At 34.2% G+C, this 18,091-nt stretch overlaps 2 protein-coding genes across 2 annotated transcripts; one reads left to right on the top strand and one right to left on the bottom strand.

The window, feature by feature from the left end:
• LOC128992745 (cyclin-dependent kinase 8) lies at positions 1-13,664 on the top strand. The gene is made up of 11 exons (XM_054416475.1): positions 1-318; positions 1,895-1,973; positions 2,366-2,476; positions 3,362-3,502; positions 4,156-4,345; positions 5,042-5,156; positions 6,069-6,167; positions 7,408-7,480; positions 8,301-8,398; positions 9,007-9,238; positions 10,360-13,664. The coding sequence occupies exons 1-11, from the start codon at positions 188-190 to the stop codon at positions 10,459-10,461; spliced, it is 1,371 nt and encodes a 456-aa protein (XP_054272450.1). The 5' UTR covers positions 1-187; the 3' UTR covers positions 10,462-13,664.
• Positions 13,665-14,683: 1,019 nt separating this feature from the next.
• Positions 14,684-15,852, bottom strand: LOC128992277 (mitochondrial import inner membrane translocase subunit Tim29). The gene has a single exon (XM_054415767.1). The coding sequence runs from the start codon at positions 15,521-15,523 to the stop codon at positions 14,858-14,860; it is 666 nt and encodes a 221-aa protein (XP_054271742.1). The 5' UTR covers positions 15,524-15,852; the 3' UTR covers positions 14,684-14,857.
• Positions 15,853-18,091: the final 2,239 nt, after the last annotated feature.

Here is an 18,091-nt window from a genome sequence, read left to right as displayed (position 1 = left end):
TACTTACTTTACTCCCTTGACCCTTACTTACTTACTTACAGTGTTGTGTGTTTGTGGTGTGGTACCTGGTGACTGGTGTAAACTTGTAAAGTGTTAACTGAAAGTAAAGTAAATTAAGTTCGTAGGCAAACCTCGAAAACTTCTGAAGAATTTGTGTAATTTTAAGTGTAACTTTTACTTTTTTTAAATGATGGATTATGAATTTAAAATTAAAACTGCAAATGAACGGACTAAAGTTGAAGACTTGTTCGACTATGAAGGGTGTAAAGTTGGACGAGGAACTTATGGACATGTTTACAAAGCTAGAAGAAAAGATGGGTAGGCAACTTTATCTTAACTATTTTTTTTTCTTAAAAGTGCTAACCAAACAAATTATGCATCCCTTTGTTTCACCAACCTTTATTTGAAAACCTTACCTATTTGAAATAAGACTTGCCTGCTTGTAGTTCAGATAGCCTTAAGGTTGATTCCGTCAATGGTTTCTGAGGAAGGACTAGTTTAACCATATTTAGGCCTCGGCCTAGTACACAACCATAGGTCTATACAATTATACCTCAAAGGTCTCACGTTTAATTGTCAACTACTAAGGCCTAGTAGTAAGTTACCCTACTTAAAAAAAATAGACAAATTACGAACTTAACTTAAATCTATTTATCTCCGCAATCTTTAAGTAAAGGCCTATCACTTTGTACTTTTAAATGAAGAGCTGTACAGGATAGGCTACACAGTTGTATGGTTCTGGTGGTATTATATATAACTAACATAATTTTGAACTTGAGAAAATCACTTTAGTATCTGTCCTAATCGGTGTGAAACTGGCAATAGATGAGCAATAACCCATTCCACTTCTCCTACTTCCCCTCTGACGAATATACGTCACAGTAAAACGTCACAACAATGATGGCGTCACAGCAGGATTCGTCATAGAGCCAACGACATCCTAACCTCCAAAATATCAAGTGGCGGGAACTTTTTTTGGCGGCACACGGCCAAGATGGCGTTAGGTTGTTCCCACCAACCGTTGAGTATAGCAAGTGTCTAAAATATATGTAAAAAACTGCATAAATGAATTAATGTTTTCATGGAGTTGTAAACAAAGTAAACGCTTAAAGCCTACCCTAGCACTAAACCTTATAGTAGGCTAAGTTATAATTATTTGTACACTCGTATTGTTAGTTGGTTGAAATGTGTAAGAATATTACAATAGGCCTATGTATTTTATTGCTGAACTACCCTTTACAACGATCTTATTTACTCGTATACCCTGACTAATTTACAGTTGAGATATGTCACCGTGAATGGGGTTGTTTCACGCCGATTCTGTCCTACACTCATTTGAATTAAAATTATCGATATATAGATTATTCGATAGGCCTAAGTTATATTGATTATTTCATTTGGTTACTTAGGTTACCTAACTTAGTTAACCTAACTAATCAAACTAGATATATCGAATGAAATAATCGATATATTGATCAATGTATTCATTCAAATGAGTGTAGGACAGATAGGCTACTAAAGTGCAGCCAAAAATCGTAAGCCTCACACCATCACACCTCACAGCTTCTTAACTTAGGTTACTTGAATAAAAGGTCTAGACGAGAAACTTCCCGAAAAATGTCAATTTTTTTTTAATCACTCTACTTTTGAACCACTTGAAATTGTCTTGTTTAGTATAAGGCCTGCATTTCTAACCCAGATTCCTAATGAAAACACAATAATCCTAATGCACAATAGGCTAAAACCTAGAGCTTCTTAGTTAAAGGAGGTAAGATTAAGATTTATTTATGCAAGAGATATGCCTATTGTGAAACCTAAGCAAAATTATCAGACTGTAAAAGTTAAGAAATAGGCCACAATGGTTACATATTAATCTGATTATTTGACATTTCAGACCTGACATGAATCGAGAGTTTGCTCTGAAACAGATAGAAGGAACTGGGCTTTCAATGTCTGCTTGTAGAGAAATTGCAGTGAGTATGAACCTCCATGTTTCTTAACTTTTTGCAAATTATCTAGGGATATAGCCTATTGTAACAAAATGTGTTTTCCGTCATACACTTTAAATATCTTGTAAAAATCAGGATAGGGGTTTCAAATCCGATGAGAAACAATTTTTAAAACGTTTCTAATGTATTCAGATTTTCATTAAATCCCTCTTTGTCAGATTGTAGTTAAAGTTTTATTGTTATAAGTAAAAAAGTCAAAGTCCTTTATTAAGCCAGATTAACAATACGCATTGGCCAAGTCAAGAAATTACATTTATTATGAAATTATTAACACTCAACTCAGTATTCAAAAAGTAAATACTAGTTGTATTATTTACGATAGTATCGACAAATGTCTCTAAAGATGTTTTTTCCAGTTACTTCGGGAATTGAAGCACCCAAATGTGATAAATCTGATTCGTGTCTTCCTTTCACATAATGATAGAAAAGTATGGCTCTTATTTGACTATGCAGAACATGATCTGTGGGTAAGTACTGACAATAGAAAGTTTTAGAAATGTAACAGTTAATATACTCAAATGTTTTATATTGTTTATTTAAATTAAGACCATGTTAAATAGTTGTAAGCTCAGTTTTATCCTCTGTTATAGTTACTGTTGAATTTTCCCTTTGGTATATTAAACTGTTGAATTTTATTAGAATTTATAAACATAGTATATTTTTTGTTAACGATTTTAAAATGTATTTAACCTAGAAGGAAAGAGACGACTTCCATAAGGACAATTTTATTTATGACGAAGCGTACATACATCCTGTAATATTCTGTACGTTTTTTGCCAATAAATATCATTCATTCATTCATTCATTCAGTTACAATAAAAACTGTATTAGGCTATGTGTTTTTTGTACTAGATTTAACATAGGACTAATCAAACAACAAATCTTTTTAGGGACCTGATCCATCTATGTGTTGTTAAAAGTCATTTAGTGATGTTTGGATCAACTACTCTCATTTTCACTAATAAGTAATGGTCAAAACCAGAAATTTAAAATCTGGACACTAAAATAAAAATTGAATAATTGTGGAATTTCTAGCAAAGATTTTTAAAAATTGAACAGTTTGAAAATAACTAGGCCTAAATGATTTTTTTTTAACTTTTCAAGGACTTTTAACCAATTGTTAATTGTTTCCTAGTCCTTTGTACTTAGTTGGGTGGTGATTCTTAAGAAATGGAATTTTCACCTTTTTTTCAAAGGTACGGGATATGACAAACAATACCTTTATGATAAACAACATTAACTGTTTGTTATAAGTTGTCATTTTTTAAATATGAATAACTTATTAAATGATAGGCTTGGTAAAGTAACAATAAATCTTATTGACATGTTTTCAGTAAAAAAATTATTTTCAGCACATAATCAAGTTCCATAGAGCTGCAAAAGCAAATAAGAAACCGGTTATGGTTCCTAAAGCAATGGTGAAATCACTGTTGTATCAAATCCTAGACGGGATCCATTATTTACATTCTAATTGGGTTCTACATCGAGATCTGGTAAGTGTATTTTCTCGAGTTTAGTATTTATGGAAATTTTCTCCAAGGGATCTGTAACCCATAGTTCCTAAATTAGCAAGACCCTAGTTCATGGCCACTTTATTTCAAATTGTTTTAAATTTATGTATTCCCTATATATTGTAAAACTCATAAGGGGAGACAATATTTGAGAAGGGGTTGAGAAGGGGACAATATGTGATAAAAAGTTTACTTCATTATCGGAGTTTATACTTCTTGTCTGATTTTTCATAGTTTAAAAAATGTGTTTAAACTATTTAAACCAATCTGAAAATTAGAAAATGTTGTATATTTCATTTCTATTCCATGCCTGTTTGTTGTCAAGCTAGTTACAGTACGTGTTGTTGTTCTAATTACAGTACGTTTGTCATGGTTTGTCCACCATGTTATCTTTGTGGGAAATAAATTAATTGCTGTTGATTTGCAAAGACTTTCGCAACTTATTCAAAATTACAGTTTTGAGCTGTACTCGTATGTACTAATATCTATGTACGTCTACTTATTTAGTTAGTTGTATTTATACTGGGTGGGTTTTAATTGGACTCTGAACTTCTCATTATAAAACTGTTTCGGTGATATTTGGTTGAAATTTTACATGTGACTATAATATTTCTTGCTGTATTTTCCCTCAACAGAAGCCAGCCAACATCCTGGTAATGGGCGAGGGTTCGGAGAGGGGGAGAGTGAAGATCGCAGACATGGGGTTTGCTCGGTTGTTCAACGCTCCACTCAAACCTCTCGCTGACCTTGACCCCGTGGTGGTGACCTTCTGGTACCGGGCACCAGAGCTACTGTTGGGGGCAAGACACTACACAAAGGCCATCGGTACGCAATTGAAGCTGGTTTTAAAGTTAATGAATGTATTTTATTACAATTTTGAGTTGTATATGAAGTTTTCTATTACTATTTGTTTCCTATCACTACTTAGTAAACAGCTACATCTTCACTACTTTAGTTCACAATAAGCTATCACTATCGTTTTATAAAAAAAATTAGACTTATGAATGTTAAAATAGTTTAAAAATTATATGGAAAAAATCCTCTTGTGATGATTGTTTTTATCTTACCAACTGTATTGACTAGATTTATTTTTAGTATTAGTAATTCATTCGGTTTTTACTTAGCCATTGTACTGTGAATTTCTTTGAGGAATAAATTGAATTGAATTTGAGATGGAAACACAACTGAGGTATATGTGTAAACCTCTATAAAATTTACCTAAACTGACTTTGGTATGGTTAAAATACCTTGGTAGCTTACTAACAAAGATCAGCTGTTTCTATAGCTACAACAATCTTTTCAGACCAATCTGATGATCTTCCGATTATTGTGCAAGCACCATAACCTCTTCTTTGCTATACAATTATTTCTGACACAATTCAATGAATGAACAACTAAAAGCTCATCCCATCATATAGCTTGTGCAATATTACCATCTTCGCCTTAAATACAATTTCTGGTGTGTCAGTGTCAAAAAAAATCTCATATCTCTATAATTTATATGATTGTTTACTTTTTTAGATATATGGGCTATTGGTTGTATCTTTGCGGAGCTTTTAACGTCCGAACCAATATTTCACTGTCGGCAGGAAGATATCAAAACCAGCAATCCTTATCATCATGATCAACTAGATAGGTAAATATCCACCCAACATGACAATTATTGTTTGGATTTAACAACTAACAATAGATTTTCTGAATTGGAAAAACATAATCTTACAATGAACATTTAGTAAAAGAGAGATTTACTCTTCAATTTATTCTCTGAATAAGTTTTTTTTTTTATTTAAAAAGAGGTTGGCGGCCTCTTTTAACCTTGCATTTGCCCGTCCACATAGACTAAGCGCCCGTGCGTGGATCGTTAACAGCAAAGCAAGGAGTGAGCCGGTACAGTACAAAGGTGAACTGTACTGATAAAATGTTATCGGCAGTGACCAGGATCCGAACCCACGACATCGCTGCCTTGGGCCCGAAGTCCGCGACGCTACCGACTGAGCCACCGACTCACTAATAACTTTAAATAAACACTTTAAATAACAGTATCAGTGTTAAGTGTTGTGCTTTTATTGTGTATCTATTAGCCTCTACTAATTTTATGAAATAAGCAAGCCAAGTTCGATATGTTTACTAAAAACTCATAAACCAGTATCTTTGCTTATTCTTTAAATAAATATTTGCTTTGACAGGTTGTTTTATTGTAAGCTATCAACATCATCACTCTTTTAAAGAAATGTTACGCTATATCATGGTTTAACAAAGCCTTACCAGATTTCTCAGTTCTATGTAGCATCAATGGAGACATGATCTCTTCCTCATTTACTACATTTTTTGAGGAAAATTCATAAATTATTTTTATACTTAAATTTTGTTTAAATTAAAGATGGGCCAATTGTTCTAACTACAATTATAAGTAACATTTAGGCTAAAACAGTTTCAGTTTTTGACTTAAAAACAAATTATTTACTTTAATATTATTCTAAATTTTAATACTTAAGAAAACCAAAACTCTAAATTATGTTATTTGATTATGATTGTTTTCCCTTTTCAGGATATTTAATGTTATGGGATTTCCGTTAGAGAAGGACTGGGAAGATATTCGTAAAATGCCTGAACATCCTACATTGCTTAAGGACTTTAAACGCTCCAAGTAAGTACTCCTATGCTATTAATCAACCACCCTAATTGGGAGATTTTATTTTCTTTTTTGTTAGAGTTTAGCTCACTTATTCAAAACATTTTAGCCTATTCAAATTAATTTGTTGCCAATGAAGCCGCACGACCATATAAATGAGGAGGCCCCTAACAGTTCAAGAATAAAAGTCCACTTCACTTCAAATATATTCCACTAGCCTACACCTAACATTCCGTAGAGGGATTATATTGACAACTTTATGTAATTGATAAGGCTGAGACAACTAACTGACATCCCCCATGTCTAGGAATTCCAGCTTTAACAGTAACACCACAACCAATTTCTCAAAACTGTGCTAGAAGGTTATTCATTGGCACAGAAGTACGATATGAACTGACGCGACGTGACAAAAGAAAAATCAAACTTACACTGTAACGTATATACCACCCTTTGAAGTTAGAACGTGCCTTCCCAACAAACAGATATATATATATATATTTTTTCAAATAAAATCATAGATTAATCTGCATTACACTGATGAAATCACGAAAGTGTTTAACTTCAAAAGATCCACCAATACGATTTTAATACTATATAAAGGTTCTTCCAAAGAAAGAGATACCAGATAACATACTAGGCCTATCTCCGATGACGTATGGTATAGGAAATATTTTATTCATTGAATGATCAACCATATTTGGTAACTAATGCAATTAATATCCAATGCTAAATGCTCAAAATATGTATAATTTCACTAATTTATCGCAGTTAGATGAATTAGCGTAAGCCTTGAAAGTAACTGTCGATTTAGACGGGTTTCATCTAGTTGTTTTCCTAAAAGAGAGGTTAGGAATCAATTTTGTGTCTTGATAAGCTCTAGTATGTATACAAAACCAGACCCGAAAATGAATTTCACCTATGCCAGTCTGCTGATTGATATATCTATTTGATAGGTTATGTCTACATGTCTTTACAAATAGCGTTATTCACTGGATATCGGTACAGGACTCTACTGTAAATTAATTTACTATGAAAATCAAGCCTACCATAGTTTGATTGTGTCTACAAACTCAAGATATTGACAATTAATTTATTGCCTTTCAGTTTTATATCTAGATCCTCAATTTTCTTAGAAAGTAATTTAACTGGTTTACGATAGTAAAGACCTACATTACAGTCTGGTTTACAGACCAATGGTATAGTGTAGGGGTTGAGTATAAAATTTGTGAAAATACAATTTATTACGTTTTTTCAGTTACTCCAACTGCTCTCTTGTCAAGTACATGGATCGTCACAAAATCAAACCAGACACAAGGGCTTTCAACTTGGTAACTATACTTTTTGTTATTATAAATTTTCTTATGTATGCAGGTTGTTGGTAAATTAAGGTGTTCATAAAGCTAATTTGATAAAGCTCTGTCACAAGCACTGTGTTCTCTCTTTGTCCGCTACTATTCTATTCTGTTTCCATTCCACCCATATGTGACAATTAACGTCTCACATAACATCATTCATACTTAAGGGAGTATTGATTTTCCCTGACATTGTTTTATTGGCTCTGACAAAGTGACACTAATCTTCGCAAATAAGGGACCTGATATAGTCGTGTGGAATGAAAAGAATACAACGCTGATGTCAGATTTGAACTAGCGTACTTGTGAGCAACAGAACACCTTAAACAACCTTAATCTTAATCACATCTTAATTTGCAGAATATCTGTGTATAAAATGTGTATTTTGTTGGAAAATCTTTGTTATTTTGTGTTATTTAATAGGGAATTAGGCAAGGACAATGAACATGTTTTTGAGCTGTTTACTTGTCCTGTAACATGTCTCTGGGGATTGAGAGAAGAACATCATTTTTTATTTTTAAAGTGTAGTAGTAAGTTACATGTATTTATTTATTTTCTGACAAAATCCCATAAAGAGCTTAAATGAAAAGAATAAACTATTGGTGTTAGTCTGTAAGGTTAATATATTAAAACCACAAATATGCGAGTGGTTAACATAGCTAAAAATTGGGCAACACACTGTAAAGGTGTAAAAAGTTAGAAAATTTGACTTTTTCACGGACGTAATTATTAGAAAGGTCATAAAAGTATGTATTCAAATATTTCTTTACAGTTTTTAAGTTGTAACATTGTACAGTTGCAGAAACTTTTACTGATGGATCCCAACAAAAGGATAACTTCGGAGCAAGCAATGCAAGATGCTTATTTTAAGGAAGAGCCTTTACCTACGCAGGAGTAAGTACTACACTTTATTTTCTGACTCGTTACAATTTTTATCACACATTTATCATGGATTGTTATTCAATTAGGATTGAACCACGATTTCTAATGACTTCCTTATATTTTAGAAATTTCTTTCTAGTATGTTTCTACTTCCGTATGGTATAACTGCAGCGTAGCAGGGAGTCTTTTTAGCGTGTACCTCAAAATTTGTTCCTAACAGCAAACGTCTCTGATACCTGTCATGTTCCAGTTTCAGTCAAATGTAGACGTGTTTTAGCAAAATATTACTTAATTTTATTATTTATAGTTACTAAAGTAAGATTTTTCTTTATTTTGTTTTAGATTATGGCCTTGAAAACAGCAAAAATAGTGTGATTTAGCGTTTTCAATTTTTTTATCTTGCTGCGTCCAATTTAGGTTGGATAATTGAGACTACTGTATATCAAGCCATTGTAAAAACTTATTTAATTACAAGGTTGTGTTATTGTGGTTAAGGCATTCAGCTTGGTTATTTTATAAATTAGGTTTTTGGTAAAAGCTATACAATTCCTGATTGTGATTTGTGGCTATTATACTAAAGTGGTTTTTGAACTGTTATGATAATCATGTATACTTTGTAGCGTGTTTGCTGGCTGCACGATTCCTTATCCGAAAAGAGAGTTCATCACTGACGAGGATCAAGAAGATAAAAGCGACACTAACAAAGCGAGGCAGACAGCAGCCAACAATGGAGGCCAGGGTGGCGCGTCCGACGCAGGCAGCCACCACAACAGTCACAACCACGCGCACGGCAACAACGCCAAGCGTGTGCGGCTCACTGCGCCTCCCCACCCCAACAACAACCAGGGGATGGTTAGTCTCTTACTACACTTAGTTTTCCCCATCTAAGTTTAAGCTAGGGGCACTGCCCATCATGATTCATGAAACCCATAAATTGTTTGGAAAACCTGCAGTACTGGCCATATAATGTCTCTTAAAAAACATACTATGGTGTATATTAGTCATTTTGCAGCTATCGCGAAAAACGATGACGATGATTCTGTAACGGCGAAAGAGGATAATGATGTCTACATGACTGTTGGATATACTAATTATATTGCCGTGATCATGGAAAATGATAACGATGTTTCTGTGACTGCAGGAGACAATGATGTTTTTATCATGAGTAGTTTATCCCACAACCGTGGGATAAACTAATTACTTTGCCGCGATTGCGAAAAACGATGATGATGTTTCCGTGATTGCAGGAGACGATGATGTCAACACGATCGTGAAAGAGGTTTTTCGATTTTGCCACGATTACTGCTTCTGCCTTCTTTAATAGCAATTCTTATTACTGTGGCTTAAAAAGTTTTTTTTTATCATTTCTTTAAGCGATTCTGATAGTCGGAGTTCTACTTTTGCACCAATGGTATACTAGGACTGAATACAAACTCTATGTAAATTTACCCTTCAAGCCGTGTTTGCACGATGCTAGTCTGTGAGACAGTTATCTTTGCCAATAAATTGTCACCACACGATTGCAGGATTGACCAGACAGGAGACCACTTTTCCTCAGTTCTATACTTGGAGATAACTGAATTTCAGAGCAATTGTGAGGACAGTTTTCAAGGCAATTTGCGTGTTTGCACAAAGCCAATAATTCCATTCCAGTCAGTTGTCTTTTGACAAACGTTATTGCATATACCTCAAGGACTAGTTTCAACATCACTTTGTTAGCTTTTTTCCTCCAGCTTGGAAATATTTGCTTTCAAGTTACTCTTCAGATATCATCACTGAGCTGCATATTTGTAATATTTTTTTGGGGGCAGTACCACTAAGTTACCACTTGCCATTACGAGCGGCATTTACAAATTTTTGTTTTAGTCTTTTCATATGTGTTATACTCATATAGTTGAATAAAGTTTTGAGGCTGTGTAAAAGACACAAAGGTGCCTTTAACTCATCACATAAATGTTTTTTTTTCTGTTCAGGTGCAACAACAGCAACAGGAGTTCCATCATGTGACACAACAAGGAATCATTTACACGTCTCAAGCCAACAATCAACAGACTAACTTCAGCCAACGCTTCTAGTCTGTCACTTACGACTGAAAGTAACTTATCTAATAGTTCAGAAGTGAAAACCAATAAGTTTAGTTCTAATATTTTACACTAAACTGGTAAAAACATCATTTATTGTATAATTTATTACTTTCCCTATTGAATTTTGTAGCTTCATATTATAAACAAATTTAAAAACAAAGAAATTTAATGAGTTTAAAGAATTTATGATACGTTACGTTTTTGTATTTTTGTCAGTCTTAAGTCGTATGTAATAAGGATTACTAGTTTCGCTTCATACGACCCATTGTCAAATCAAAGATGTCGGATTCGAGATTCGATAATGGCTCTTATCTCACGAAACCTGTTATTATCAGACCAGTATATACAAACACTGAAAACAGACAAAGGTACTCAATTGCCTTTTCTTTAAAAACGTCCTGAGTTAAGCTTCGCCACACACCTCGAAAACCTTGGAAAGTTTCAGTACTAATTATGGAATGTTATATACACATCACTGCATTTACAGAAGACCTACTAGATTTAAAATGCCAAATAACACTTCACAAAACTAGCATTTTTTCTATTTAAAATCTGTAATCCAATCAAAGTAATGGTTATTTGAGTAATTACCATCAGCTGCTCAATAAAAACATTATAGTTTCATTAATATAGAACCAGAATATATAAAAAAAATATTCATCCTCCAAATTAAAATTTATTTATTGGCTGGTTCTTAACTTTTGTTTTAAGCAGTAATGAGGATGAAATACCTCTTATCTTCAGAGACTTTAAAATTTTAATGTATATTGGATTTAAAGTATCAAATTTAGAAACATTTTGCTACACCTTCTCTTGTAAGACAATCTAATTACACTTTTTCCTTTGTAACATAGTTTGAAAACTGACTTTAAGAATGCATGCTTCTTATTTATGTATAACTAGTGAACCTGTGCGGCTCAATGCCCCGCAAAATAACATATGAATTTAGAAAACAAATTCATCCTGTTATTAATATTGACTCGACGTCGAAAGTTAAATACAGTAATAATAAAGCCTTAGAAGGGAAGCAGTCCAGTCATTTTCTAGCTGTATGTGTATTATATTTAGTATATTAATAAGTGTTCAAGTTCAAGTGTGTTCCTAGTTATTTGTTAAAGATTTTAAAACACATTTAACAAAACATTTTATCATATCAAACCAAAAGGCCTATGAAGCATATTTTGAGGGTCTTACAATGCTGTTTGAAGAATATACTTTTAAAAATAAACACTAAAAAACAATATTTTTATCACAAAAGCACTTCCACGAATACTACGATTTTAGTCTTAAAGTTACCTTCAGGAAGATTACCCTGGTCAGAATTTTCCGTAATGAATATGCGTATCCTATTAAAAGATGTAGCCTTACTTAAAACAACATACAATATAGTTGCTCATGACTGAAATTGATCTGGGTAAGAACAGTGCTGATCTTTAAATAAAGGGTTTGTGCTGCAAATGCCAAAGATAACATAAATTAGCATCTTTCCATTTTAAAAGGTAACTTAAGTTTGTTTCAGACGGGCACATTTTTATCCTCGAAATCAACATATGTCCCCACTTACTTGTCCCGGTTAAGACTTTACATTCTATTAAGCTGTTAACCATTCTGATCACATGAAGCCTTGTGCCATTAATGAGGCCCTTTTGATGTATTAATATTCCACATCAATAAAACCACTGCCCCCTTTTATTAGTCTAATCTGAGTCTTGGCAATACACTGACCTCTATATTTAAAAACTCAGTTGGATTTTCTGATGGATGTCTCCGCCTTTGTCTGTTTTCGAGGACCCACTCTTCTTCCCCTTGCCATACTGACAGTTAATTACCTAACTTGTCAAGTTCATGTACTAATTCATTAATACTGTTAGTTTATAAAGAAAATTAGATAAAAGTTACTTGGCTCGGTGCTTTCATAACTGCAAACTCAAAATACACCCAGAAGTAAAAAAGACTCAAGTTATTGGTAAAAAAAAAAAAAACTATGTTTGTGTAACAACATTATTCACATGAAGTAGATGATTTGTTTGATTTGTCAATCAGCTGTTTTATTTACATAAAACGATTTAATAATGTCAAAGATTTGTGAGTTTAAATACATAAACTATTATAGTAAAGTTTTCTAAATCATGGTAACTTATTCTCAACTAAATTTTACTATTCCCAACATTAAAATAAAGTAGGGCCTATTAAGATCCATTATGGGTAAACTTTAAGGTACACAATCCTTGATTGAAATGTAGTATACATTAACAGTCATAACACACAGCAATAAATTATTATGTAGTAGACTTTGACTATTTTCAAGTAACAAACATATGTTTCTGTAAATAAAAATCATCTCCCATGTTATCCTTATGGAGAAATGTGAAACTTTAAAGGGCCTCAGGGCCTCACTCTCTAATTATTTCCTTAAAAAGAAAGTTTCCTGCACAACTTCACGTTACGCTCTTTCCAATGACACCAAAATCATGTCATTCGGTTCAGTAGTTTCAGAGGAGTAATTGTCACAAAATATCTGCTTGCGTATTAAATAAGTACGAGAGGTCGTCCAGTGGTCGAAACTCGACCAAAAATATGTAATGTAATAACTTATCTATTTTCACCCCACACTGTAAATAAAACATGTGATTGGAGTTTCTTCCATTTGTTTTGATTTTCTGTTTATATTTCGTTGTTATTTCGTAACCAGCATAGCAACGCATAAGATCCATGTTAATTTTTTCAAATTTTTAAACTCATTTTTTGTGCTTATCTTTGAGCCTATTTAAATTTATAAAGGGGTTCTGCACACCTACAGGAAAATAGCTTTCCAACGGTATGCGTAGATTTTCCCTACGATGCACACGAGCTGAGAAAAAAGGTTTTAAAGAAACATGCTTGCCTATTAATATATAGATAGATAGATTTACTTGATTTAAAAAAAACTGTTTACCAAAAACCTAAATATAAAAAACTCACTGTAGATAGGAAAAACAATAATTAGTTCAAAAGTGAATTTAAAGTTTTGTAAAAATGCTTTAAAAAGATAATAGAACATATTCATCATTCTTTTGATGCTTTTGCAAATCATTGTGATTGCATAATTGTAAATATTCTGCAGTTTTGTTTTTGTTGAAATTGTTTTATTTTGTGATGAAAATTGCATTATTACTCTTAAAAACTGTACTTGAATAAACCAAATAAAATTATTTATCAACAAGATTACTTTGTTGTTATGTGAACATTCCTGTAGTAACCTTATATTTTAACATACCTAACTTAGTCTTGGAGGTTAAGATAAGGATGTATCTGCATAGTATCTGTAATGTTGATGATGTAGACCAACAAAAGGAGAGGTCCAAAGACAGATCCCTGGGGAACGCCATTGGAGATAAGTTTTTTTGTTGATAAAATTCTTCAAGTTTTTGAATTTGTGTTTATTTTAATCTCAGTGACTTGGAATCGGTTGCTCATATAGGATGTGAGCCACTTCAGCGCAAGTCCTGAGATTCCAATTGATGCCAATTTTTCCAATAGAATCGCAGGTTCGACACAATCGAAGGCTTTGGAGAGATCAGCAAAACAACCAACTACTGTTTCTCCAGCCTCCATTGCGTCTATACTGCTGTTGAGGAGAGCTTGGAAGAAGGTGCTAAGGGGAGATGCGAGGGGAAGGAGACCACTGGGAAGACCAATTTAAAAGCCAGGTGGTGGGATCAAGTTCCGAAAAGATGAGACTAGTAGAGGGAGATTTGGAGGACGGTGAGAACTGGCGACAACGTGTTGGCAAGCCAAGTACAGCATGGGTACAAGCAGCCATGGCAGTAGCCTAAGTAAATAACTTCTCTTACATTAGGATACAGTCTACAACTTCTCTGTTTATTTAATGCCCTGATTAGACCTACTTGTGCGATGGCAACCTCGACTGAGAGACAAGTTGTGTAATGGGATGAAACCACAGGCTAGTATCGTAAAAATAAACATAAAACCTTCTATGTGACTGCTGTTTTGCAGAAAAGCACTGAACTTTACATTGTAGGCCTAATATCAGCCCTAATTTTGCAAGGGATGTATGATGATTTAATATGTAATTACATCGACATGGCTCCTTGTTGACCTACATGCCGCCTACTACTGTAGAAGTTTTAAAGTGATAATACTTAAATGCTCTAGCCAAGAACATTTTAACAAAATGTCTGTGGCAGGTAAAAAGGTGATGAAAACTTCAAGATTAGATGAAGTGGGTGGTATAATTATAGGTAACATTCACAAATAATCACAATAAATTACCTTTAAAATCTAAATGCATCTCTTCGATACTACATTGGGGTCACAATTACATGTCCAGTCAAGATTCTGGCATAAAAGTTAATGTAACTAATAAACTTACTACTGCCATAGGAGTCTATTCCTTTGTGGATTCGTCAACTTTGCTACTGTTCGTCCATTCTTCTGCATTTATATCATAGTCTTTCATAACGGAATTCAGCTTCCACCACCTACCAAGAAACCCGATATCAACAACTCTATTTAGGAAAGTTAAGTATTGCGGTTTGAGGTATGAACAATTGGCTTTGTAAACACCCAACTCATTGCTAAAGTTGTCAATCCATACTACTGAAAAAAGTCCAAAACTCATTCTTCTCACAACACCAAAATTATAAAATGTTTCCATAGAAATTAGATATTCTTCAGTTGTTTTGTTTCTGATAGGTTTCCCGATGAGTAGAACTTCATTGCAACATTTTAACACGTTTTCTCTGTAATCAATCTCATCTGGATTGGTCTTCAAGCACGTGAATGCAGCTGCTGAACACATGAGGAGTAATGCAGATTGTTTTGGGTTCTTCCGTCCATTCTCAACAGTGTCTTTCAGTACTTCATAATAATCAGTAGCGAGGTCCTGCCAATACCTTTTCCACTTCTCCAAGAGTGGAGCTTTCTTTGGCTCTGTTGCTGTTGTTGACATACGTAATGATCTTCCTTTTTTATTTAGGTAGTACTTCCTAAAATTACTGACCATTTTTGATGGATTTGAGTTATTATGTATTATACTACTCCAGATAGCCATGTTCCCAATTTTGTTTTAACCAATTCTAAATCCTTAGTAGGACATTTAAGTAAAAACTTATTTAAATTAAAAATGGTAGGCCTATGCTATTATAGGGCTATGAGAATTGTAAACTTTCAAACACTAGGCCTAGGCTACATAACAGATTTTAAACTCTGTATTATTTTCATAATACAACTAAATTCAACACACTTACATCTTTCTTGAAATTAAATTTAGCCTGACTCTTACAAAAAACAATCCAAACGCCTTCGAAACGAATACAGTTCAGTAAATGTAACAGTACGGTATAAGTTTACGTTTTATTTACTCTGTTTCTGTTTAAGTTTAAGGTTAAGTTAAGAAGAAAAAGAAAGGATTCTCCGATTCTCGTTCAATTTTGGCAGTGGCTATTCATTCGCCACTGAGCTATAATTCTAACTGGAGGTAGCACTGAATGTCAAAGATGCGTGTCGCCAGCCGCCATGTTTGCGTGAGGTGTGAGTTATAAGAAGCCATATTATTGCTATGGCTATTATTATACTTGGCTTAAAATACCTACTTTGTATGGTCGCCATTTCAAAGAAAATTATTAAAGTATTAAAAGTATTCAAGTATGACAAAAATACTCACTGCTATACCAACCTAGTTATAAGAAGCCATGTTATTGCTATGGTAAGAAAACTTACTGCTATACCAACCTAACAAAATCAGCGACTCGCTTTTGACAGACTTCTGTCATGGCAGTGCTACCTCCAGTTATAATTTTAGCTCAGTGTCATTCGCAAGCTTCGCACGTCACTTCGTTCAATTTTTGTCTTAATATGCATAGAGTATATTTAAAATGACAGCATTACACTACATATAACTCTGTTTAGGATTAATATCACCATAGATTAAACATATTCTCATAGATTTACTCTGGTATCTAATAAGTCTCAGTTTTTATCTCCTATATTTGTAATCTATTGTGTAATCTATGTATTCTCCTGCATTCAATTCTCGCATTTAATAGTTTCATCATTCCTAAACTATTTTCTCAATTCAGACTCTAAGCTAGTTGATCATATCGGCCTCGGTGGTATGGTGGAAAGAGTCACGGCCGCCTTTGACTACAGTTAAAGGCGGCCGTGAAAGAGTGCCGGGCTGATCAACTGAAGGTGCCGGGTTCGAATCTCACTCGTGGCACTATATTTTTTGTCTTGGATTTCTTCATTATCAGCAAGTTTGGTTTGGTTATGACGGTTAAATTTTATAATTATAAAATTGAATTTGACATTCGTAATTTTATTTTATGAACAAAACTAATTTTTCAATTAGTAAACCTTCATTATAGTCAATAAGAAGCTTTCAAAAGACTGGCAGCGTTCTGGGAACATGTACCGGTGCAGATTAACCGGTGACTTATTCACCGGTACCGACCCGGGGCAAGAGTCTTGGTATCCCAGAACGGTTATTCACCGGTTTACGGTACACATCGGATTATAATTTACAAATTCACCTATTATTTACTTTATAATATTTAAACTAAACAAACTTGTCCTCACAGAATAAATTATTTGAAAATTATTCACTTGATACGTAATTTAACCCCCTCATAGAATAAATTATTCACTCATTACGCAACATAACCTATAAAACTGATGAACATTATTCGATGGACCCGCCATCTTGCCTTAGCTGCATGCTGTTGTCCAAGAAACAGACCAATCAGAGGCCGCCGGTGTATTATGCACCGTACAATTTCTCCGGTGCATAAATCTTGCACCGGTGGAGGAAAAAGAGGAAATAGCTGTCTGCTAGGTTAACTCACCGGTCTCCTAGAACGACACATTTTTTGCACCGGGGCAACACCGGTGCACCGGTGCATGTTCCCAGAACGCGCTCAATGTTGGCAAAACTAATCCTGGCTGGCGATAAACAACACTACTTGCGACGTTGCCAATTCTACCAGGCTGTGGCCTTTCCTGGAGTTAAAGGTGGCTGTGGATTAACCCAACCATTAAACGGTGATGGTGATCACCGGAGATGAGCACGGTTTATCATCATGATTCATCACAAGAGATGTTCGCGAAAGTTGACATGATTTTGGGTGACAATCATGGTACTGTACCCACAATGAAAAATATGAATACAAGTGTTTAAGGAATCACCGGCAATGAAAAATAAACTTTCCGTGTTTTTCCGTTTGCGGAGACCAAAAGAGAGGATTGCGACTGTTGTCACAATCGCGGATGATGATGACAATCACAGTATGATCCAAGCTAAGAACACAATAATTTCTTATGAGTGTTTCCGCGATCGTGGATGGAAACACGGCATTGCGGAGACCGCGAGAGAGGCTGATTAGACGACACTGACGAAAGCTAAACGCCGTGAACGCAAGAGATGCTTATTACCTCGATTGCGTGTGACGAATGCAGTATTGTTATTGTCATGGCGAGATTGCAAATTAGATTTACGAGTGGTTCGGCGATTTCGAGAGCTGATTTTCAGTATATGGTTTAAAATTAAAACAATATATTTTTAATTAATTATGCCTTTTTTGCGGGCAGGACAAAATCACTTCGCGGGCCGGTGGTTGGACAC

Source organism: Macrosteles quadrilineatus, unplaced genomic scaffold (assembly GCF_028750875.1).
Source record: "Macrosteles quadrilineatus isolate MER2022 unplaced genomic scaffold, UCM_ALF_1.0 Scaffold_4__1_contigs__length_99947679, whole genome shotgun sequence".
NCBI lineage: Eukaryota > Metazoa > Arthropoda > Insecta > Hemiptera > Cicadellidae > Macrosteles > Macrosteles quadrilineatus.
Note: the sequence above shows the minus strand (reverse complement) of the source record. Positions and strands in the feature narration are given on the sequence as shown.

Bases quoted from the DNA above. Each gene is read 5' to 3' on its own strand.
- LOC128992745 (XM_054416475.1), top strand. From the start codon at position 188: ATGATGGATTATGAATTTAAAATTAAAACTGCAAATGAACGGACTAAA. The intron at 1,974-2,365 runs GTGAGTATGAAC...TGTTTTTTCCAG, and splicing joins CTGCTTGTAGAGAAATTGCA to TTACTTCGGGAATTGAAGCA. The intron at 9,239-10,359 runs GTTAGTCTCTTA...TTTTCTGTTCAG, and splicing joins CCAACAACAACCAGGGGATG to GTGCAACAACAGCAACAGGA.
- LOC128992277 (XM_054415767.1), bottom strand. From the start codon at position 15,523: ATGGCTATCTGGAGTAGTATAATACATAATAACTCAAATCCATCAAAA.